Source organism: Chiroxiphia lanceolata, chromosome 5 (assembly GCF_009829145.1).
Source record: "Chiroxiphia lanceolata isolate bChiLan1 chromosome 5, bChiLan1.pri, whole genome shotgun sequence".
Taxonomy (NCBI): domain Eukaryota; kingdom Metazoa; phylum Chordata; class Aves; order Passeriformes; family Pipridae; genus Chiroxiphia; species Chiroxiphia lanceolata.
In genome coordinates, this window is record NC_045641.1 from 17407953 (window position 1) to 17432350 (window position 24398).

The 24398-nt window shown below is 36.3% G+C and overlaps 1 protein-coding gene and 1 long non-coding RNA gene across 7 annotated transcripts in view; one reads left to right on the top strand and one right to left on the bottom strand.

The window, feature by feature from the left end:
- Positions 1–24398, top strand: part of TAFA5 (TAFA chemokine like family member 5) — a 507380-nt gene that overhangs the window by 394298 nt on the left and 88684 nt on the right. For 2 of the 6 annotated variants that reach the window (XM_032688532.1, XM_032688537.1), the window contains 2 exons: positions 13443–13535; positions 14837–17503. The exons of 2 other annotated variants lie outside the window; for them this stretch is intronic. Coding sequence is in view for 2 of the 4 variants with exons in the window: in XM_032688537.1 (XP_032544428.1) it covers positions 13443–13451 (9 nt within the window). In the remaining 2 variants the exon portion in view is untranslated. Of the gene's footprint in view, positions 1–13442; positions 13536–14836; positions 17504–24398 lie in introns of those variants that run through there. 2 more of the 6 variants (XM_032688533.1, XM_032688538.1) reach the window with 1 other exon arrangement.
- Positions 1623–15806, bottom strand: LOC116787168. Its single transcript, XR_004357199.1, has 3 exons — positions 14813–15806; positions 13025–13136; positions 1623–1795 (listed from the first exon to the last, which is right to left on the bottom strand). It is a non-coding gene; the product is annotated as an uncharacterized LOC116787168 (long non-coding RNA).

Sequence of the window (24398 nt, forward strand, 5' to 3'; positions counted from 1 at the left end):
CAGAAGAGTTGCTTACAGGCATATAAATTTACTTCTGCACACACCCAGAGGTCTGGCTACTGTGGCAAATCTGAGCAATTTAGTGCCGCCTTGAGGCCAAGTGTATTCGTTATCCACTAAGTGCATATTCCCTCACTGAAGTCTGAACTGAGACTGAACCAGTGAATATTGGTACTCTGGGGTTCTGCACAAAGCATTGAATCCAAAGGTCATTTCCTCAAAAACCAGAGTAGGAGAGGAATGCACTAGCCACGTTTTTGTAAGAATACCACAGAGGACTCAAAATGAAAGCCAGAATCCATTCTCTCAGGAGGTTTAATGGAGTCTGAATGTCATTTTGCAAGTTAGCTGCCTAGGGACTAATAGTTCTGGGAACCTCTAGGGTTTGGGGCTGTCCAAACTTCTACCAATCCAATTCATCAGAAGTCAGGTATTCTGCTCTACTTCTCACTCTGCACGCTTTTGTCACATAGTACCTGTAAAGCAGAAGATTGTAGAAGATTGATCCTTTTCAAGGAAGTGGTTCATCTGCTGCAATTTATTCCTATGTGAGGTACTTCCCACAGCAGCATCCTGCTTTCCTACTCGGAGATTCAGTACTTGGTGAAGGAAAATAGACAAGTGTACACGATCACTGAAGTCTTACTAGGCCCATGAGCACTCAGCACTCAGCACTGAGGTATCTGCACATGGCATGCTGGAGTTAATGAATTGAACACATAGACTTGGTGGTTAGACCTAACTAAAAATAATTACTGATGAGGCAAGATACTTATGTTCTCTTCTCTTTTCAGTGTAGGAATTGAAACCTACTTTGTCTCTAGTCTAGAGTTAAGGTAATGGGAGAGAATGAACACTAAATCTTTCTTGTTTTAGATGTACCACAGTGTAGCCAGGAACATTTCAAGGAAGGGGGACAATGTGGGCTGCAACTTAGCACAGAGGACATTCCTTTGAAGGGAACCTTAGAAAAAAAAAAAAAGAAAAATAAGAAAGGGAAAACAAGAAACTACTTTAGTTGTTCTTTACACATAATCTGATTTAAAATAGACCTGAATCTGTGAGCAGGTTGACATCGCACTCTTGAGACATCCACCAAAGTAGTAGTAACCAGAACCTGCAGATTCACACAATCCAGCTAAGTGCTTCTCTGATGTAATAAAATGTAATAACTTTGCTGTGCTAACAGGCATACTGCTTTCAGATACTGCATCTAAATATATCCTTAGTCCCTTTATCTGTTCTATGACTGAAAGAGTTACAGAAATGTACACCTTATTCTCTCTTCAGAATCCCAGTGAATAACTTTCTTTTCAGTTTATAAATGGCAGCTGTGAACTATGTTTAAGGTAAAATACAGCCATTAGCTGATGCTTTAGAAATGCCATCAGGCTATATGCCTTACTTGCGATAGGAATTGAATTGTGGGATCTCCAATCATAAGTCATACAGTCATAAATCAAAAGCTTTTTATTATAGATATTAAAAAGCAGGAATTTAATCAACAATAAATTATTATATTTATTTGGCAAAAAGACCAAGGAGCATTTTTTTACTTATTTGTCTTTTCTTTTTTTAAGCATTAAGAACTTAGCCAAGAATTCAGTTTATCTGTTGTATCTTCAGATTACAACACTTCTTTCCCTTAACTCACAAACTTACCAGGCAGAATTGTTCTGCCTCACTTTTCACTTTAGGATACTATATGTTATATTTTCTATGAGCCAAATATCCTTTACAGAGATGTCTGGGAAATAAGCCAGTTACAATGGTCTCAGGAGAATCAGCAGGATTGCTGAAAAACAAAAAAGTATACTTATATTTAAGGACATGAATATCTCAAATTAGTACAGCAAATGGCAATTGACAGCTTTTGATGAATCTTGGCACTAATTTCTGATCAAGCAATCTATGAGGCTTTAAATGGAAATGTATTTATCTCTTCGTTGACATTAATACAGATCTGAACCTATAGCTTCTGAATTATGTCTACTTATAAGCCAGGTCCTTTTTTTCCAAATTTTAATACTGTTTGTGTAGATTTGGCCTATCAGACAATTGTGTATCTCATAAATGAGCAGAGCAGTGTCAATATTAGGAATGATAGGATCATTTTAAAGTCACTCTGTTAATTTTGATGGCAAGGTGATCAATTGCAGTTTATATGATTTTGGCCAAGGTTGCTTGGTCCGTTTTTGAGAAAGATGGCCTCTGACAAATAATGATTTTTATTTTTTTTTTTCCATTTGGAGTTAGCCCAAGGGGTTCCAGATGTCAGAGCTCTGACTTACCATCATGCCAGGTTTGGAACGAAAATTCCCAGGAGCAGAGCTTATTGTTGGAATATGCAGATACTCTGCTATTTATAGAAGGACACTAGTGTAATCGAATATCAACATAAGTGCACCTTTAAATAGAAAATCATGGTGGAAATGTCTTCTATTACACATTGATATAGCTGTTTTGCATTTCAAAAGTCTGTATGAAGAACGAGTACCATAGGTTAATCAAGCATGCTTTATCAGAGTAAGTTTAAAGACTTGACAGTGCATACATTGTAAAAAGTAAATCCTTCTGACCCTAGCTTTTAGTCAGATGGTGTGCTGGTCTGGAGTCTTTAAAAGGAAAGGGAGAAGATTCAGGAATAATTTCAAATTCTTCTGATCCAAATGGTAAATCCTGGAAAAATCAGATCAGCAATTAATCATATTTGTTAAAACTTGGAATTTTCACCTTTTTGACATTTAAGTATTTTAATACTTTTACTTTCAGAATACAAATGAAACTTCAATTTCACATTATTTCTCATTTTCATTACACTTGCAACACTGTTTTATGGCATATCCATTGCAATTATAATGTGCTTAATTCTTACTGATGTATTCTAATAGGATGCATTGATCAAATCAATTTTTAGGCATACATTTAAAGATTAGATATATTATTAACATATATTTTATATATATATATATATATATATATATATAATAATTTTTAAATTTTTAGGGCCCAATGCTACTTAAAACTGACTAAAACATTGAGATCAAAGTGTTACTTGTCTGTGCTATAATGAAAAGAAGCTAAGCATCAAATGTACTAATTAGAAGGCAGCTGTTTTCCTGTTAGTATCTTAGCTTGAAATAATTTTTTCTAGGAAGATGAAAATATCATCTTATCTCTAGAAGTTGCATAGCATACAGTTGTTTATTAAAAAGAACAAAACAACAACAACAACAACAACAAACCACACACACAAAAAAACCCCAAACAAACCCAAGGAATGAGCTGTTAGCCTACTCCATTATCAATGGAAAAACAAACGTTCTTCCAAAAGGTAAAGGTTTATTTCATTTACATGATAAAGGCAATTGTATTTTTTCCTCAAATACTATTAGGCTATACATTTTTAGAGCATTTGATGAAGGAACCTAAAAAAGTTGACCAAGATATGTGTACATAGTTGTAGTATCTGCTGCAAAAACTGTATTACCACCTCAAAATGTCTGGTTTTCCGTGAAGTCTCCTTGACCAACAAGCCCAATTGTAAATTAGGCTTTCAAATGCCTAAAGGTCAATGGCATAATTCTTATAGCCCAGGTTTTTATTTTTCTATTAGAAGTATTATGTAGTTTCACCACAGCTTATATAACACTGTGACACTGAAAATAAGACATTCCAGTCAATTCTGACTAACAAATGATGCTAATTATTTAAGTAATAAATATAAAAATTAATATTATATATTCATAATAGCATGTCTTATTGCATAGTACTACTCCTAGAATGCAAAATGAAAAAGTAATTGTTAAACTTCAAAATTAAAGTTTAACTTTCTGAAATACCATTTTTTTTTGCAAAATTATTCAAAATAAATTTTAACTGTTCTTGCACCTATTGAGTCTAGCAGTGATAAAAGACTTTATGATCAGAGTTATTAATTCTGTACAGAAGAGAGTTGTAGCTAAGCCTTACAAACAGATGTGACTTCAGAGGCCAACGTTATGCTTCCACCTTGCAAGGCTATCTTTCAATAGTATTTTCCTGCCTATGTTGTCGTTCCCACAGTGGTCCCTGTGAGTCTTACCAAATCTGTGGAACACACCCACAGTCTCCTACTCAAATTCTATTTCTTTTCCCACTTAAAAAAAAAAAAAAAATATTTTTTTTTTTCATTTCTGTTTAATTAGTGAAAAGCATCCAGTGTCAGAGAAACACAAACTATTCCTTGCTAATTAACCTTGATACAGTGACATCTCCAAGAAACTAGTAGCCTAAGCCAAGACCTGTTATGAGGAGAATATACAGGTCTTCTGACAGTAGAAACTCAAACCATACGATGTCATTTGTGCATTAGACTTGTTCTATGTGGCATGTAATTTCTGACCTCAATGGAAAGATTGATCATGACTTCTTCCATCTGATATTTATGAAATATTGCCTAGCATGTCTGGCAGAGTCAGTAATACATTTTCCTCTTTTTCTGTTTTGTCTCAGGTTTCTATAGCATCTGAGTTTTGTGTGATTTCTCATTAAACATTCTCAAGTTTCACCCACGCAGGCCATCTGGACTATAGTTAATATTTTAGGACCTATCCCCTTAACTTTGATGTACTTTCTTGTAACTGCTAAAACATGGTGATATCTCTTCCTTCTGTCTTGAGAACCTCCCCCTCACAAGCCAGACATATCAGAGGAGCCAAGGGCTTGATACTGCCAGCAGCTGAACTCTTTCAAATCTCTTGTATATTTTTTTCAAATCTGAGAAAACCTATGATGAGAAAAAGAAATCTGTGAATTCTCAGCAGCAAAAATCTTATCATAATGAAAGAAGTAAAGCCCTAAAGTATAAAATATTGTAATAAAAATAAGTATTATGGCTTCTGGAGTTGGTTTGTTGCATCAGATTATTGACAAATAAATGGTACTGTGATGAATAACAAGGTACTGTGTGATCCACTAAACTGGATTCACTAATGACATTGTCAATACTATAGCTTGATCCCTGTCTTCACCTGAAGCTTATTTCCCTCTCAGGTTCATTGCATTTCATCTGAGTAACTGTTTTATGAACCAGCAAGGTCCATTACACACCTACGATTGGAACAAGCATTTTACTCTGATTTAAGCAAGTATCTCTCAAATAGCTCAGTCACTTTTGGACTATTCTTAGGGTCTGATGTTACTATTTATCATTCCTATGAAGTGAAAACAAGCTTGAAAGATAACAAAGGTCAGATAAATGTTTCTAAGAAAGAAATTGACAACTCTCATAATACTTGTAATGACGTGTGCTTGGTGTAATACGACGCTTTCCTCTGATCCCATTCTCCTGAACTTCTAGGATTGTGTGATCACTGTAAAGACATTTCTCTCTTAAGGATAGACCTACACAAATGTTTCATGGTCTGTCTTGTAGCGTTAACTAACTGGACCATGATCAATTGCTTCTTAGGCACAGGGACTGATCACAGTTGGTATCTTTTTCTTCTTCCCTGTCATCTGCATCACTCAACCCAGATGGAATGCTCAGTCACAAGAACATGTTTTGGGCAGTGATACATGGGGAGTGGGTCACTAATGACTAAATCAGACCCATTGAGTCATAAGCAGGAGCTGCTTGGAACCCTTCAGTGTGAGAAAAGAGAGTAAGTGCAGAATTCACTTCCGTTAACTCGTATGTCCAGGGCAGGCTAGATGCTCCAAAAGCCTAAGATATATTCGGGAGTGCAAATGTACTTTTTAAGTAGCATCTGGAGCCCAGGGGAGATGCTCAAACATGTCCCAAAGGCACTAAGCATCTATGCTTAAGCAGTATTGAACTCTAGATTTTGTTGACCCTGACTGAGATCACACTTAAACACCATATAGAATACCTACATTTAGGTTTCATAATCTCTGAATTTGTCCCAAGACAAATTTTAATAATGAGGAGCTGAACAGCTATCATGGAAGAGACACTGGTTTAGTCATCCCTAAAATCTGATTGAGAAAGGTTTCTACAAGGGAGGGGATTCACCTCACTTCTAGGAGAGGCACATGAAACTAGATAAGGTGATTAGATTCTCCGAGACTGCTATCTTTGTGTGTCAAGAGATAAGATTTACTTCCTCTCCTGCTCCCCCAAAGTTCTATTGTGGCTGCTTTTATATATTTCTATCTTTTGTCTGCATAAGTTTATTGTAAAATACAGAAAATTCCTTGAAATTTGCCACAGTTTATTTTTCCTCTTCTGTTGTTTGTTTTCAGTCTGCTGCAGAAATATGATCACTACAGCACTGCTTGCCAAAATACCACAGAAACAGGGTAGGGAGAGTAATGGTGATCTTGCCAAAGAATTTAGATCCAATATGCTGCACAGTGTAGAGAGCGCTCCGCCTCCTATAGGTGGTGACACACTGGTTGGTTTTTGAGACACTGCATCCCTACTTTGTCTTAGGTTTAAATGTATTTGCACTCAATCAGAATGCTACACAGTATAATGCATTTATAATATGTGTCTGCTTTGCCACTAGGGGATTAAAATTGTTTTAATGGGGTGGTTTGGGATAATGATGCTTAAATTTCCTGTCTCATCCTTCTTCTCAGCTTTGCTGTAGTCATGCACAACTTAAAACTGGAGGGTGAGTGTAGGTGTGCAAAAGAGTATTTTACTTGCACAGGAAATATTTACAAACATAAATATTTCCTGAACTAGGATAAGAAATTGTACTTACAGACCTGAAAGTCTGTAAGTTGTATGGATATGTTGTCATTAAACAGAGGATCAACATATATCACTGTATGCAAAATCCTTTACATCTGTCAATTTTCCCGTTATCCTATTGAGAAATATCCTGTCCTCCCCAAATCTTGAAGAAAACACTTTGTTAAGTCTCTACATTTTCCATTATCCTTTCACAATGTTTATGGTTGAATGAGGGATTGAAGGATCTCTGAAAAACCTTGTGTTTAATCTGGAACAAGAAGGAATGTTGACTTTTTAAGGAATATCCATTTCACTTTCCTGCCGAACCTCATTGTTTCTGTGGTGAGGTATTTCAAGGAAAGATTTTTCACATTTTATGAAGTGTCTTTGGGCCCAGGAACTAAATCTCATAAAACTGTTAACAAAGATGTAATAGTCTGTTAGTCTAGGACTTTTTGGTTTTGTGCTGAAAATGAGTAGGATCAAGGCTTAAAAAACTGAACTAATTTGTGCTATTACATGCTTGTGTTGTTTTCCGTTTACATATTAGAGGACTGTGTGAGAGGAATTCTGGTTTAGAAAATTTTACCTTCAGATTTTCTCTTCTTTGCAGAGGACATAAGCACTAAGAGCAGTGGTAGGCTTTCTTCTGTTTATGTGTCCACCTATGTTTGAGCTATGTTGAAGACCATACATACTTTTCTGCTTTCACTGGATGTCTGTATGTTATTTCTACAGAAAAATGTTGGTTTTATGTTCTTGCTTTTGTTTTCAAACAGGTCCATGAGAGAATAAAACCCCTCCTGCATTCTTCTTACATGACTTATATGTGTGTGTGTGTATATATATATAGATAGATACATATATTCCTCCTCTACTCTCATTTCCCACAGTTATCCCCTCACTGCTTTCTCCTCAAGTACACAAAGGCTAAGCAAAGTAATTTCAAATAGAACATATTTATAAAGACTGCTTGTTAGAAGTCATCTACAGTGCTACATTGCTTTCTGGAATGATGCGAGCGAACTGGAATGAACTGCTTTCTTAAGCAATAAATTGTTAGATGGAATATGTAAACCAAACATTCTATCTCACTGGTGAACACTGACTATGCAGTTCCTTCACTGGCATTTGGACTCCTGATATAAAGCTCACACTTTCTGAGTCAGAATTAGCTCTTTTAATGGATGAAATATCTTAAATATTCCATCTAAAAGCATGTTACCTTTTTGATGTATTATTCATTTAACTGTTTTTACAATCAGTCTTAGTAAAACTCTGTTCAAATTTTTACTGTGAATGTGAGCCTAACCTTGCTCTATCCCAGCTGCCTGTCAGTCAGATATCACTCACAGATGTCCCTGAACAATCTTCTTTCATTAGAAAAGAAAAAGTAATCCTTTGTGTTTGTGTGTGGAATTAAGTGCTGACTTTTTGGACATTTTTTCTTTTTTTCTATTAAGTAGACTAGTAAACTTTAACTATTAGGCAAGATTGTTTTTTAAACTTTATAATTAAAAGTCAGATCACCCTTTTCATGAAATGCTCTTTTCTTGTGTCAATACAAACATTGTTTTATGGAAGATCATTGTATTTAATAGATTTATTAGTACACAGAAATATTTAAGTCACTTTTTCACAAGAAGGTTTAATGTAATTAAGGTTATGTCTTTGTTAAGATTTTTTTAATCTATAAAGGGTATGCTTTGAATATAGGTATATAGGTATGAATATTCAGAATTCAGTATACATTAAGCTACTACATTTAAACAAAAACAGATTCTTAGATATATTCATGATTTAATCTGATGCTATCTCCTACCCTAGAGAAAAGTATCAGGAATGGTAAATCCAGGTTGTTTCCATAATACCCTGAGGAAAGCCCCTGGCTATTCTTAGACACTTTCAGTCATGCTAATATTACAGTTGCTTTTTATTTGAAGAGTAAAAGGAGACAGAGAAGTAGTCATTTTTCGAGTTTACAATTCCACACCAGTTACAAATCTTTCTTAGTTTTACCTGCTACTAACCTTCATATTTTTGCACACCTCTAACCATTTTAAAAGAACAGAAATAAATCAGATAAAATTGGGTTACTTGCTCAGAGTCTTTAGCTAGAGTTACTTTAAGGGTGTTTGATTTTTAGCCAGCACATGAGATGAAGACAAGCTGTTTTGCATTGTTGTGTCTTATAAGATCCTCTTCGTCATTCCCTCTTTCTACCCATGGTGCTTCAAGGAACTGATTTTAGACTTTCACAGGGAGCAGAATGAGACCTGCTTTGCTCTTTTGTTATCCACAACAGCTCTAAATGCTACTCCAGGCAAAAATTCCCCATGATCACCTGAGTGCCCAAGGACTTTGAATGTTCTGAACCCAAATATTCTTGCTACTGTCTCTTCTGGACCGGTGTTGACCTCTGGGTCTTGGTTGACAGCTGTCTGAACATGATACAGCAGTGTGCCCAGGTGACCAAGAAGGTCAATGGCATCCTGGCTTCTCTCAAAAGTAGTGTGGCCAGCAGGACCAGGGCAGTGATCATCCCCCTGTACTTGGCACTGGTGAGGCCACACTTTGAATCCTTGTTTAGTTCTGGGCCCCTCACTGCAAGAAAGACATGGAGGTGCTGGAGTGTGTCCAGAGAAGGACAAGGAAACTGGTGAAGAGCCTGGAGCATAAATTTTTTGAGGAATGGCCAAGGGAGCTGGGGTTGTTTTGCCTGGAGAAAAGAATGCTCAAGGGTGACCTTATTGCTGTTTACAACTACCTGAAACGAGGTTGTAGCAAGGTGGGGGTCGGCCTCCCAGGAAACTAGCAACGGGAGGAGAGGACACAGCCTCAAGCTGCACCAGATGAGGTTTAAGTTAGTGATCTGAAGGAATTTCTTCATTGGAATGGATTGTCCCGAGAGGTGGTAGAGTCACTGTCCCTGGAGGTGTTCAAGAAATGACTGGACATGGCACTTAGTGTTAATAGTCTAGTTGACAAGGTTGGACTTGATGACCTTAGAGGTCTTTTCCAATGTAAATGAGCCTGTGATTCTTCCACCTCCATTGCTTTTCCTCAGTGTATGTTCAGATGCTGCAAAGCAAGCTTTTATTGTTTTACATGGCTAGGGCTAAGCTCTTAAACCTGAGTTACCTACATGACCCAAGGTCAAATGTATTTCAGCTGGGTTACAAGGTGTGGTTTGAACATTTCCATTCATTGTAAGGGTTTTCTAATTATAAGCATTTCCTTTGCTAATATTGCTTATAAAGTAATGGGCAATTCAGAAGAAGGAAGGAGTGTATATTCTGACCCAGAATATTCCAAGATCTTGTAAGTTCAAAAAATGTAATATGAGACAAAGAAGATTTTAACAGAAAAGGAAATTAATGATCAGGATGATAGTCCTGGCAGATGGTGAGGGGAAGTTGAAAAGATAGGACTAGGAGTGTTATTTAAGGGGAAATGACACTTTTTGTGTTTTGTTCTAGACAGATTGATATTAAAATAATTATTATTGGGAAAAAATATCTTTTGCAAAGAGTCTCAGAGTTGGAATAAACACTTCTTTCTGTGTCTGGCTTGAACAGAGGAAGTGAAAAGAAACAAACAGTGGGTGTTAAAAGAAAAGGCATCTTCTCCTAGAAAGTGGCTAATAATGAAATTCTGCTATCTGTAACTCATGAATGCTACTTTGTTGGAGTGCAGCACAGGAAAATATACCTGTATATATACTATCTAATACATTAGACTTCACTCACAAGCATAGACACTAAATTTGTCCAATCTTATTCTTCCTAGTTCTGCAGGTACTACTCAGTTTGAACTCTGAAATTGTGCTTCCCATGGCTACCTCAGTGAGACAGAATATAGCATTAAGTAGATTAGCTTCCATGCTTCTTTTTCTTATTCCGAATAGCTACAGACACTTTGCAGTTAGATTAACTTGTCCTTTTTTTCTGAAGACTAAGCAATTCAATTTTCATATATGAACAGCATGGAGAAAGGGAGAGGAAGGGAGGAAAACAGAATAAATTTTCAGGAGGGTCTATGGGAGTTCTCATGAATGCAACAGGTCATCACTACTGCTTGGATCACCAGCAGAAATTTACATTTTTATTCCCATAAGGCATAAGGTGTCTTGCAAGGAAGTGTAAGGTTTTCTTTGGGCATTTTAATGCTTTTACATCTTTCTTTCTGCATCATACATGCTTAGTTGTTTAAGGATCTAGAACAGAGCGCCTCAGAAGCAGAGGGGAAAGACATGCTGTTTGTCTGACTTGCAGTCAGTTGGTAAAAGGTTTAGAACTGTTTCCATTATGAGTGGATGTGTGAGACAGAGACTGGCCTAACCTGCATTCATCTCTGTGAATTATCTTTGTGCAAAAAGAACCCAAGCCAAAAGAAAAGCCATTTGCACTGATGGATGCAATACAGAATCCTAAGACTCACAGAAGCATTTTAAAGACTGTAGTAGAAAGTGTAAAATACACAGTTTGGACAAGTAGTTCAGCTGTTAGGCACCATTGAAACATCTTTATGGTGATCAAATACTTTGTAAGTATCCAGAAAATTCCCAGAAATCAGCACTGGATAGTCCAGAGTTGTCATTACAGAGCACCAATCTGACTGCAACAGGTAGTCCTGTAAGTGCACTTGGTTACTGTAGCAAAATAGCAACGTTGGTGCACTCTGACTTTCATTTTTATTCTGAAAACAGAGTGAAAACCAGATGAAACTGCTAAAGCTTTATCAGACTTGACATGGAATTGTTGGTATTTATATGGATTCCATTTAAAGTGAAGAGTCAGACCAGACATACTTGAAACTCAATCCTAAATCTGAAAATATTTGCCACCTGCAGCCTGGCTCAATTTTCTGGTTTGTGATGAGAAATTCAAACATTTTGTCATTAAATTCAATCCTAGATACTACACTGAAAGAAAGTCAGAGCTTTATATGTGGGTTTCTTTTGGTGGAAAGCCTGTATAAGTCAGCAAAGCCTCATATATTCTTATATTCTCAAGGTGACTAGCATAACTTTTTTATCCTTTGTCTTTGACCATAAGAATGAACTAATTAACTATTTTATGTCCATTAGGGCAAAGCTGGAGATAGACTGACTCTTATTCTACTCTCTCCAGAGTAAGACAAATTAAGTGCACTGGGTTATATTTGCTCTAATAAGCCAAACGCTCTCAGGACATATTCAAGCCATCCAAGAACAATACTAAGATAAATATGGTCGTGTGAACTGTCTTGTTTCTCATGCTTTGCATTTTTAGCAGGAAAAATTGTTTTACTCTTGAGCAGAGTTCTGTGAAACACACAGGAGCCTGGGCTTCCATCATGTAAACAGTCAGATAACAAACAGTAGTATTTTAATCTTTGGTACTAGATGCCCACTCAGTATCTCAAAGCTGAAGAAGCTCACACTTACAGCCCGAAAATCTGGCTCCTTCCAAAAGAAACAGAACCTGCTCTCTGAAGCCCTGGGAAGAAATACTGATTGCATTGAAATCAGCGACAAACAGACTTGTGCATTGGTACCTAGAACCGAAAAGGTTGCCAAGCCTTGGAAGAGGCTGTCCATGGAAGTGATTGAGTCACTATCCCTGGAAGTATTTAAAAGACATGTAGACGTGGTCCTTAGGGACATGGTTTGGTGGTGGACTTGGCAGTGCTGGATTGGACTCGATGATCTTGAAACTATTTTCCAACCTAAATGACTCTGTGATTCTATTCAATGGTTTGAACTACTGCTATAAATAGTAAACAAGTCCTTTCCATTTTTTTTATGAGTTCCTCTTTTCTCTTATTTGCTCTATCTCTTTTTCTGGGAAGTGATTAATTTACCTGTATTGAGTAATGAAAGGGAAAAAACAGGAGGTGGAAGGTTAGGTGTGCATTCTCTTCCTCTTCTCTGGACTCATCGTGCTCTCCCTTATCTTCTCTCTCCTTTTTATTTGTTTTTCCTATTACCTATCTTACTTCTTTTTCATGCCTTCATTAATAAGTGATGTTTAAACTTCCCCGACTAACCTACGCATTTTTTCCCCGGTCATTTCATTTTCATTTTCTCCTGTCATTGTCCAAAGTTGTAAATTCAGCTCCCATTCTCTAATCTGTTTCTCTTCCTGTCATCACTTTATTTCAAGCCTGCTCTCTGCCCTTCCTCAGCATTTTTAAAATGCATAATTTTCTCCCCTCTTCTCTTCGTCTTTTAAAGCGTTGATACCATATTCACGCAGCAGGGGTGTTCAAAGTGGAGACAGGGATAGCAAATCAGGAAGGAAGCTTTTATGCCCATAAAATGACAAAGCAGCAGGTATCTGTGAATGCATGTTGTACCTGAATTCTCTCTTCATCCTGGGACCAGTATGGTAGAGAAGCACACTATGAAACACTGAACACAGTCCATCAGCACTTTATGCTGTTGCTTGTAGCTGTGGGCCATTGCAGCCTATAATAAAGAAAAGATGGAGCTATGTCAGGCTAATTCTTAACACCATAGTAGTTTACTTTCAGACCTAATAAACCATAAATCATTTGCTTTGTGTCTTGCAGCCTAAAAAGTATCACTACCTTAAAAGTTGTGTTCTTTTCTAATGGGAAGAAAAGGAGGGGGTATAGCAAAAAGCCCAAGAAGGGGTATAAAGTGGAAACAGAACAATTAATAGAAGCAGAACTTTAAACTAATTTCTCTTGCTGAAAGTATATTTAAGAAGGGGAATATATCACAATAATCAACAAGGTTTTTTGCCTTCAGCCTGTCTGAGGCCATGTGGTTTGGAGATCTGATCACTAGTCCGAAAAGGAAAGACTGTTTGCAAGATTTCTGGGGTGTTTTTTCCTGGAAAAGGTGAGAGGACAAAAGCAGAAATCTGACATGCACTTTTATACCTTATAAGGAAAGTATTCATCCCTCTATATGCCTGTCTCTCTCTGTCTCTCTCTTTCTACATGCATATATATAGAGATCCATATGTTTCAAGCTGTCACTAAGTTGATTTGGAGGCAGGTGTTTCTTTCATTTGCTGCTCTGAGGGTTAGGTTAAAACCACAAAATTTAATACATAGCTTGAACCAATTGAATTGGATTTTGTTATTTGTTTTGCTCTTTCACATTCACTGTTCAGTATTTTCTGGAGTTTTGCATGGTATTTCCATCAGTAATAACAGTTCTGACTATTTGGAGACAGAACAATGCCGAAGCAGAAGATCTTGTGTTTCAAAATTCAAACGACATTTTGTAACAATCATGCTTGCTTAATACACCCCCAAACATTTTGTCTTATACAGCATCTGTGTAATTTTAAAACCATTTCTAAACTGATACTTTGGGTGAGCATGAGTAGCTGGCTCCTTGTTGTATAAATCAGTCATTATTTTCTCATTTGTGTTTGTGCTGCCTTCCAGTACTCTTGATTTCTTTAATAGTGTGAGTTTTGGTTTTGTTTCTCTTTCAAAACACTGCTTCCATTTCATTGTCTTTTCAACAGGTTCATTGGGCAGTCCTTTGCCCATTTTCATTCTCTTAGGATTTTTTTTTTCTTCTGCGTAACTAAACCAATTTTCTGAATAAAATGACTATTAATAGAGATTATTTACATTAATTTTCACTTGTAATAGCATCGCTAGAGGGCAGTATTGATTAAATTAGGAGCACTCTAGTGCTCTGAAAACTTAACAGCAGAAAAGCCTCCAGTGTAAACATCATTGCATTTTTAATATCTGATCCTGGCTTTATGTCCATTTTTCATCACAATCTATACATAAAAAGTAAAAGTAATCCTAATTGCCATGTGTATTAGACATTGCTATTTGTAACTTTAATGTGTGTAAAAGAACATTCTGTGACTTTTATGAAAAAGAATGTACATGTGGCTTAGTAGAAAATAGATGGCATTGAAGTTACCGTAAACTATAATTTATATTCATAGCTTTAACGTAAATAATTATTAAAGTACAATTTTTAATAATAAAAATATAGCTTTGTTCCTGTTTTTTCTCAGGGATAATGCTGTGAAAAATAAATATCTTCAAATTCATTAACTGTCTCCTTGAAAAATATCAGTACAATGTATTTTAAAATAATGTACATCAAAGATAACCAGAATTATAGATTAAGACACTCACTCATTTGTTCTTATTGATTTACAGGTCTCCTGACAAATGCAGCAACACAGAATCCTCGTAGGAGTGGTTTAGGCTCTCTGTGAGCTACTTAACTTAGTCAAGTTTCACTGCTGTTGATCATCATCCGTTATATGTCATCAACTCAACTGTCTGTTTCTCTGTATCTCATGAGTGACAGCATAATTCCTCTACATTATGAGCTAAAGTTTGTTCTACCATTCTAAGGATCACTGGACTAAGGAATACAGAAAAAGAGATATGCTTGGGCATTAGCAATACAAACAAGTTCATGGTTAACGTTTCATCTGCGTTATACACCACTGCTGGACTTGCTGTTACCTACATGTTTCAATCCGAAGAGTCTGCTACAATGAAGAGTATCATCCCAACCAGCCTTAGAGAAGACTGTTTTGCCTATGGGAGGACACTGAGGTGCAAAAGAGAAACTCTTCTTGTGCCCTAAACTGTCTGAATTGCTTTTATTTTCTTATACTTTCAGTATATACAATAGACCAAAGAGCAAAATCTATTTTAAAGTGGACACAATCTTACTCTTAACAGAATTATGTCATTTAATTGAAGGAGGTCTCCACAAACATGATTCCAGCTTTCAAAAAGATGAAATGTTGTTGTCCAGCAGAAGTCTTTACGGAAAGCTGCAGTAAAAACTAACTCAGAGACCTGCTCTTGAAATGCCACGTTCAAGAGAACATAACGGAGCACTGAGAGAAAATGACCTATGTTTGAAAAACTTGGACAAAAAGAACACAAACTGTCTACACGGCACCTTTATTCCTCTGTACTTAGATTGACTTTCTCGTACTAAAATCATTTTCAGTTTTAACCAGTTAAACATGCCTCTTCTACAGTTCCATTTTTGATAGTTAAAGTTGGATAATACAGTATTTGCAAAGAGCATGTTTGGTCATCTGTGGCCTATGTCTCATCTGATACACCATTTAGCACCAGAAAGCAAATTAAAGAGAAAACAAAAGTAACATTTGTTTGAAAGAGATCATTAAATGTATTTTGAAAAGCCTAAAGTTATATATTTAACAGTTTTTATATGTTGTATATTTGTAGAAAATCCTATTTAACAATTAACGTGATAACTCTGACAGTCATGACAAGTGGTTCAGAGTTAAGTTGTGTTTTATTACTTCAGTTGTCTCTGAAGTGACTGGTGTCGTTTGCTTTCTTCCATGGGGACATTCTGGATGTAAAGCATGACCAGAGAGGACTGTGTAGAAAAAGCAAAGAATAATGTTGTTTATATTACATAAATGCATTCAACCATTGCACTGTTGGAAGGCATTTTTATTTTTATTTTATTTTTATTTTTTGTCTTTATGTACTGATAAAAATAGGGTGTAAAATATTTTACTCATTGCTCTTCATAGCAAGGTTTGTTTTTCTTTCTTTCTTTCTTTCTTTCTCCTCTACTTTTATGTAAGGGTCAGTTTGAAGCCTGTTCCTTGATCCCATTTTCAGTGTTTTACCTCATTGTTAGAAAGTCCACTTTTTCAGCATTATTGGTTAGTGAAAATTTAGCAAAGACAGCATAGACAAGGGAGAAATAATGACAAAACAGAGAAACAAAACCTTGTTCCCTTTTACCCTACCTTTTGGCATATAGGTTTGGTGCATATTGGTATGATGCAATCAACAAGGGAGCTTAATTTCTTCCTGGAAAATGTGTTATGGTTTCAAGTATACTACCTAATACTCAAATTAACTTTTAGTGTTATGCTCGTTCTGTTCTACTAAAGAAAAATATATAGAGATTATTCAAGTGACCATAGATGAGAGGTGCAAAAATGAAAAGTTGATAAAAGAATTTTTTTTAAAGCCTGCTCAAACACTGAGGCTTATTTAATGCAGAGGTTGCAGGAAAAATTACCTATATTGTATCAGTTTGTCTTCAAGTAAAATAAATATATAAAAAATTCTTATTTAATCATAGGATTTTGACCAGTATCAAAGTAGCAATTAAAGCCCAGCCACTTGTAAAGTGTAATGGACTGACTGCACTATAAATGACCGATGTCAGGTTTAAAATGTCATGCAATAAATGATGGTAAATACATTTACTGTACATGTAGACCTCAAGAGCCAGATCCTTCACTCTACCAACTCTCTGTTTTGATTTATTTTAAAGGGAGCATAGTAGCCTTATTTAGTAAACACAGAAAAATGAAAGATGTTACATCATTTTTGTTGCTTTACAGTATTCATTTTGTGTTGGTTCAGCTAAATTATGAAAAATAAAGAAAATCCTTTTCTAAGTGAGACTTGTTCCCTGAGCATGACGTCACCAAAGGAATTTCACCAAATGATAAGGTGGGAGCACAGAGAGGAAGATGGAATTGGAAATTGAGGACATGGGTTGTGTTTTGAAGTTTTACCTTTCCATTTTCATGTCTTGGATACCTTCATTTTGGTATGCTTGGTTACAGATCACATTAAGGTCATTTATTTTCTGGAAATCAGATCCTCTAGGAACTTGGGTATCTAAGAATGTACATTTGAAATCTTTACATCTAAAATCATACATTCCAATCAGTTTTGAATATGCAATCTTATGTCTTTGTTTTCTAAGCACTTTAAAAGCTCAACAAAAGGTAGATGTACGTTGTTTATAAGGTCCACTCTGGAGAAGAATTATCAAAGGCAAAAGATTCTGATTATTCTTCAGAGATGCATTCTAGTTACTGAGTCTCCTGTGTACAACAGGCACCTCAAGGCACTTAAAATGTGTTTTGTGCTTTTCTCTCCTCTCCCAAAGTGTACAGTTTTAAACAAACAAAATATACTGGCTGCATTTGTCACTGTGAATTACTACTCTAAGAGCAGTGGTGAAATGTTTGTCTCTCAGGAACAATATGTTTTCAGAATATTGTGAACTTTAATTTTACAAAACTAAGTTACATAAAAAATTGTTTGTTTCTGAAAGTATTTTATGTGCCTCTTCCAAAGCAGAATTTAAAACACAGAGGGGAATGTCTTATTTGAATGCTATTAAATATCCTTCATTTCTCAGCCTGCAAACAAGTAACTTTTTCAAAACATACTTGAAAGGGAACAGAATAATACATAAAAACGCATAATAGACTAATAAAAACAACCTCCAGAAATGCAGTAAACCTTTAAAATTTTTTTGACAAAAGCTTCTCTGTAGCCTTCTGTTAGCTGAGGCAAGGACACATTAAACTACTGCTTTTAATATCTGGGATATCAAATGGAGCAAACATTAGCACACTATAGCAATCATTGTGACACATCATTCACCAATTTCATAATTATGCTTTTAGCTTTTTTTTTTCCCTGAATTCATTTCTTCTCAGCGGTAGATCAGGTTTTATGCATGTGATATCCTCAATCATTCAGTTGTTTACTGAAATTGTACCCACGTGCTGTTGCACAAATCTTTAGCCTAGGCACTTACTATCTCCTGTAGCCTATTCATCACAATCCTGAGTACTAATTAGAGTTTCCAGAAAAAAATAAAGAATTCAACACTGTGTCTGAGAAGCCTATATAGCTATGAGGAACAGTCGAACTAGAAGGTGGTCAATGATTGGTTGACAGGAAAATTGCAGCACTGACTGCCTGGGTGAGTGGACTAGTGGAAAGAAAAAATGAACAAGCCAACACTGGATGTAGCGCAGGAAGACAAAAAACCTCCCCCAAAATTGGTATATTTATTCAAGGAGGGGGAAAAACCAAACAGGACCAGCTCTTTCATCATATAAGCCTACATGTATGCAGTATCTTTTCCAATTAAAAAAATGTAGAAGAAGGCTTTTCTTTGTACAGTGTATATCAGGAATCACATATACATGAGTAACAACCAAAGGCAGGAATGGGTTGACTATTTTTTCTTTCTGACATCAAAGAATTGATCCCACATTGAAGCAATGAATCTCACACTGGGCTTAGAGCGCAAATAAGGATGGGCAGGAAGCACAATATTCTGTATTGTAGAGTGTAGATTTCAAACTGGGGCTTGAGTAAAGAAAGGAAGTCAAGAAAGAAACTGAAAAAAAACCACAACCAACACCAGAGAAAAATAAATTTTTTAATTTCAAAGTATTTACTGTTTAATAAGTGCTTTTTAGTATTCAATACATGCTAGGGAAGTCAAAAGGAGTAAAATTTGAAACAAGGAATTATGAAAGAAAATTTTTTAGAAAATATTTTAACTGCAGAGATGAGAATTTTACAGGTAATGTGGTTGTCTTCTTTAGAGATATAAATCCCATTAAAATCAGAGACCCATGGGTAATATATAAAAGGTAATTCTGTCACTGATTAAAAATAAACTAAAAAATGGAAACTAAATTAAAAAATGGAAGTAAATGACAATAAGCCAGAATAAACAGTGACTAGTAATAAGCCATTCTGTGGGAGGATCAACACAAGTTCTTGTACTACTTTTGACTAAGAATGAAATATGAACACAGATTGCATGGTTTGTTAGTATCAGTAAATTACACAGATTAGCGAAGATATGGGAGGCCTATAAATATATGAAGATATTCAGAGACAAAATGGAAAACTGAAAACCAGGAATGTCAATTTATCATTTCTCGCACAATTGTGGCTTCAGTTATGTCAATTTTAGGACATACGTGAAAAAGGGACTCTGATCTTGAAATAGGTACTAATGCTGGTTTCAAGCTGCTCAGTGCCTAGATCAAGTCACTGATTTCATGTGATAATCCTGTATTAGCTATGCCTTTTCAGAGTTGCAGCAAGCCATTGGAAGTCCCTTAGGATACATATCTGTAGTCACAGAGGACAAGGTGCTCATGGCACCCATGTCGTCCACAGGCGGCTTGGACTGACTGTGACCACAATTTTCTAGGTTTGATATTGCCAATATGAGACTAGTGACAGTGATATCAAAACACTGTATGGTGCCGCGCTGATGCAAAATGATGTGTGCAAATGAAGAAAGTTGATTACCATAAAATCAAAAAGCAACTTTTCTAAAAATATTGATAAATAGCATGCAAAGAACAGCTGCAGTAAAAAAAAACCTGAAACACACACACACACACAAAACCCACACAAAAAAAAGCCCCAGCAAAACAAAGCATCATAAAGACTGTTAATGTAAGAAAAAAAAATGTAATAAAGGAAATAAAAAAAGGTTCTACAAGGATCTTTCAGAACAACCAAATTTTAGAAGTAGAAACTTCAAAGGTATTTATGTTAGGAATACAGGGTCTGACACAGTAGAAGGAACAATGCTAGCATGTGCAGAGCAGTTTACATCAGCTAAGGAGCTCAGGCATTTCCTCAAACAGTTTTATAAAACACCATGAGCAACTGTCCGTCTTCCTTCACTGCCTAGGGAGAAGCTGACATTGGTATACACCCAGGAGAGAGACAGGGGGTTTAGTATGGGTTCTCACACAGGTATAACAATACATGTCACCCACTTCAGGCAGAGACTATAATGACAGGAAATGCTGACATCTACTGCCATCCATAATTACTTACTGAGTTGTGAAGGTGCCAATAAAAGGTTGGTGGTAGAAGCCTGAGCCAGTTGTTACTGTACAAACACATTGCATAAAACAGCTCACAGAGCCTCAGTGGCAGTAAAGAGGGCCTTCCCATCATGATGACTAAAGCAAATGCAAGGGACATATATTTCCTCCTCTATATGCAGACCATCTCCACATGGATAGATGAAAATAAATGTGGGCTACTTCTCTCCACACTGTCCAGTTACATGTACAGAAATGTATTTAGGCAACCTCCAGAGCAGAAATTCAACATACACTACAACTTTATGACATAAAAGCCTAACCGATATGCTATTAGCAAACAATAAAAATATATTGAGACTTGAAGAAAATTATGTTTAATTTACACAACTTACAATTTTTTACTCAATGAAGCCATGTAACCCTTGGTTTTCACCCCAGACAGATTTGTTTCTTCCCAGAATGTTTGAGAGAGCAAGATGACATTGTTGATATAACTTCCAGCCCATGCAAAACAAATCAAATGAGGGTGAGTTCTGGAAGGGCAGGAATTCTAGCTGAATGATTTCACTGTGCACAGGAAACTAACATGCCCAAAAATAAGAAAAAATTACTAGTAATTGTAATGCCACTCAAGTTCCTTGTTATTTTAATTTTTACTCACACTATTACAGTCATAGGAAAATCTGCAATAGAGTATACTCAATAGCACTCAGAATTTCATGCAATTATGTGTTTGTTTTATGATAATAATTTTGAAAATGTAATAGAGCAGGTCAGGCTCACCTTCCCTTCCCCCCCCCACCCCCCACCCCCCAAAAAGACATAGTTCCATTTGCTCTACTAGGACAGAGAAAAGGAGAGCATACAGACTGCATGTCACTATGTTACAGGTACTTCTCACCACGTGAAGAGTCTGGAGACAGCAGGACAAGTGTGTGAGAGTTTAAAAATGTATTTGAAGGCCTGAAGACACAAGCTTTGCAGATGGCTTAATCAATTAACTGTCCAACCCATCAAGAGAAACCTGAAAATACGGGATATATATATACAGCATTTAAGGGCATTATTCTCATTTTAGAAATTATGTTATGTCTTATTCAGCTGATCTGTAGACAGAGAACAGTAACCCAAGGTGAATATAGAAGTGCCCAGTATCTTCTCAGGTAGTGGAAGGAAAGAGGAGAAAGATTGTTGGAATTCTGAAAGGAAGGACTTTTCTATTTTAAAAATAATATCCAAAAAATGTAGCAAGCACACAGGGTTGCCTCAGTTTAATTTAACAGGTATAATACTGGGATTGTTGTTCATGATGGTGTCTCCATAACTTCCTTAGGAAAAGCTTTTATACAGACATTTGATTACAGGAGCAAAACCACCTTCTCCCCATCAATTCCTCTCTGGAGGTAGGGCTGAGATATTTGGAGATACCAGCTGCAAATGGTAAATATCTGTTCTCAGTATGTTAAAAAAGCAATCAGCTCTTTTGGAAATTCATTGGTACAAAAGTGATGCCAAGTCTAACTCAGTTAAGTTAATATCACATAGTCCAAGGCCTTCAAGAATCTGAAATATCACGTGTGATTGATTTCTTTTGGCTGTAAAGATGTTCCAGTATTTATAGGAATTATGAATAATTTCAAACATACATTTAAGTTTCTGGCACAGAAGAACCCAAAAAAGAACCTGTTTCCCTTTCTCCTAATGCAGCAGGCAGCAGCATCTACTGTTTTGGACATACTGATTTCTGATACTCAAGTGTCACTGAGTGTTGCCTTTCAACTGTGATGTTGTGAAATTTCCTTTGGATGATATTGTCCCATAAACTTCTGGCTTGGGAACAAGTTACTTTACAATGGAAATTCATTCCTGATGCACAGTTTTAATTCCCTTATGTGTGCCCAGAATTGCAATGAGCCATGCAGAAATCCCGATAATTTAAATTGCATGTCGGTAGGATCAGCAGTATGTGATCATTCAGCTAAGTCACTAGTACAGAAACTCTTAGTAACAGGTTCTAGGAGAAGTGGAATTGGAGTAGTCAAGGATAGTCAGAGTCCCTCTCTTTTTTAGAATATTGCAAACACCAACGTATTCTCTTTTGGAAGGCTAGCAAATTGACTACTTCTGAGTAGTTCTCTTCCAAAATATTCACTTTACTGCTGAGTAGACCTTAACATTCCTTTGTGGGATGACTGAGCAATTTAATTTCTGGTTCCATTTAGCATACTGTTGTATATTCAAAGGAAGAGAGGAATGTTGCTTACTACCTTTGTCTTAACTGCTTCACTCTGTTTCAGATATTATCATGGAGGAAAAGAGCAAATTTGGGTATAAAGAATGTTATGAAGAGTCACAGATTAATGTAATTTTAGGAATCTTTAGGGACACAGATAGTTCCTAAGAAGAGCAAAAGGCCACACCATGTTCTTGAAAAGAAAGCTCTTCTGTGAACCTGCATAGGTTCCTGTAGAGCTTCTTCCAACCCAGGAACACACGGAAACTGTCTAAACTAAAAGAAAAATACAGCAAGTTAGAGGGAAAAATTGTTCTGAAATCTTTGCATTTAATTGTACCCATCAGGTTAGAGTTTCCTCTACTTCAGAAATGCCTTGTTCTTCATAGATTAACAAAATCTGATACTACTGATAGCTGAAAGCCCTGCTAGATTATACTTTGCTTACTTGAAGAAATCTTTGTCACTAGCTTCATGACAAGGCTACTTTGCATTATTTAGATGGTGACTGTAATCTCCTTAGGCAGTTTGACATACTCAGGAAGCTTCTTTTCTTTTTCTCCCACTGGTTACAGCCTGTAGTGCTGTGCAGACACACCCACTGCAATGGTTACCAGCAGTTCTAAAGGAATGTTTTAAGGCTGATCAGCCTGATTTGGCTACTGGTGTGAGTTTGGCAGGGGGTACTGAAGTGCAAACTAAAAGCCTATCTCACGGTACTGCCTCTAGCTGTGCAATTCTATGCCAGGTGGATAGCGGGTGTCAGGTTTGCCACTCTGAGGGAATTTTGGATAGGCTGCATAATCTGAAATCACTGCATTTTGGATGGCTTTATAAGAAGAACAGGAATGAAGGATTTCTTCAGCGTCTCTAGTTAAAAAAGAATATTTTGCTTTTCCAGAGTTCTTTTATCATTCTTTCACTGTCTGTCTTATGGAGAATTAGAAATATGAAATCTAGATAAGACATTGTAAAGATGTCATGTGTCTGGAAACAGGGCAATCAGCTTATGAAACAACTACTTACATCCAACAGTATTTTTCTATGCTCCAAAACCAGTCCTTCCTCAAGACCAAACTTGAACTGGAGGTAAAAGTGTTGTTTCTCATTCCATTTTTTAAGATTATGCCTAAAATGATTTTCAGAGTTGAAAGGTTTCCCAAGTTTAAACATTTGGTCCCTCAGGGAAATAATTCAGAAGTCTGTGTCTAATGATGCCATCTGGTGACACCTGATGATTATCTAGCTTTGTCTGTTATTTTCCCAAGCACGATACAAAAGCCATAAAGTGGCTTCATCATCTGATCAATGCTCAAAAAAGCATTGCCATGTACAAGAAGGAATGACTTGCAGAACCTTCTAATATTATTAATGAGAGAGGTATGTGTTTGAGGACAACTCTGTGTTCACTATACCTTCAAAAACTTCCTCACAACAAGGCAGACCTGTTCTAGGGTCATGAGGAATGTATTAACTCCTTAGAAGTGAGTAGGCTGCAGAGAACATATTCTGCACAGTGATCTGCTGATCAGGTTCCAAGGCAATAATATATTCCTATATTCATTTCACTGAAAGGTTTCCCTTACTGAGGTGCATTGACCGATATTTCAGTCCTACCATGAGCTAAAACAGCATTATTATTGTACTGAAGAAATTAATTCAAAATATAAAAAATAAAATAAACATACACTTATTTATTAAGAAGTTCAGTAGAGAACTCTTACAGTGACAGATGAGTTTAGCCTATAGGCCTTTATAACTTACATGGTAATAAAATGGGGTTACATTTTTGAATTAAATTGATAACATGACCAAATCGATTTCATTAGTGTATCTGTCATATTTGCTGTTA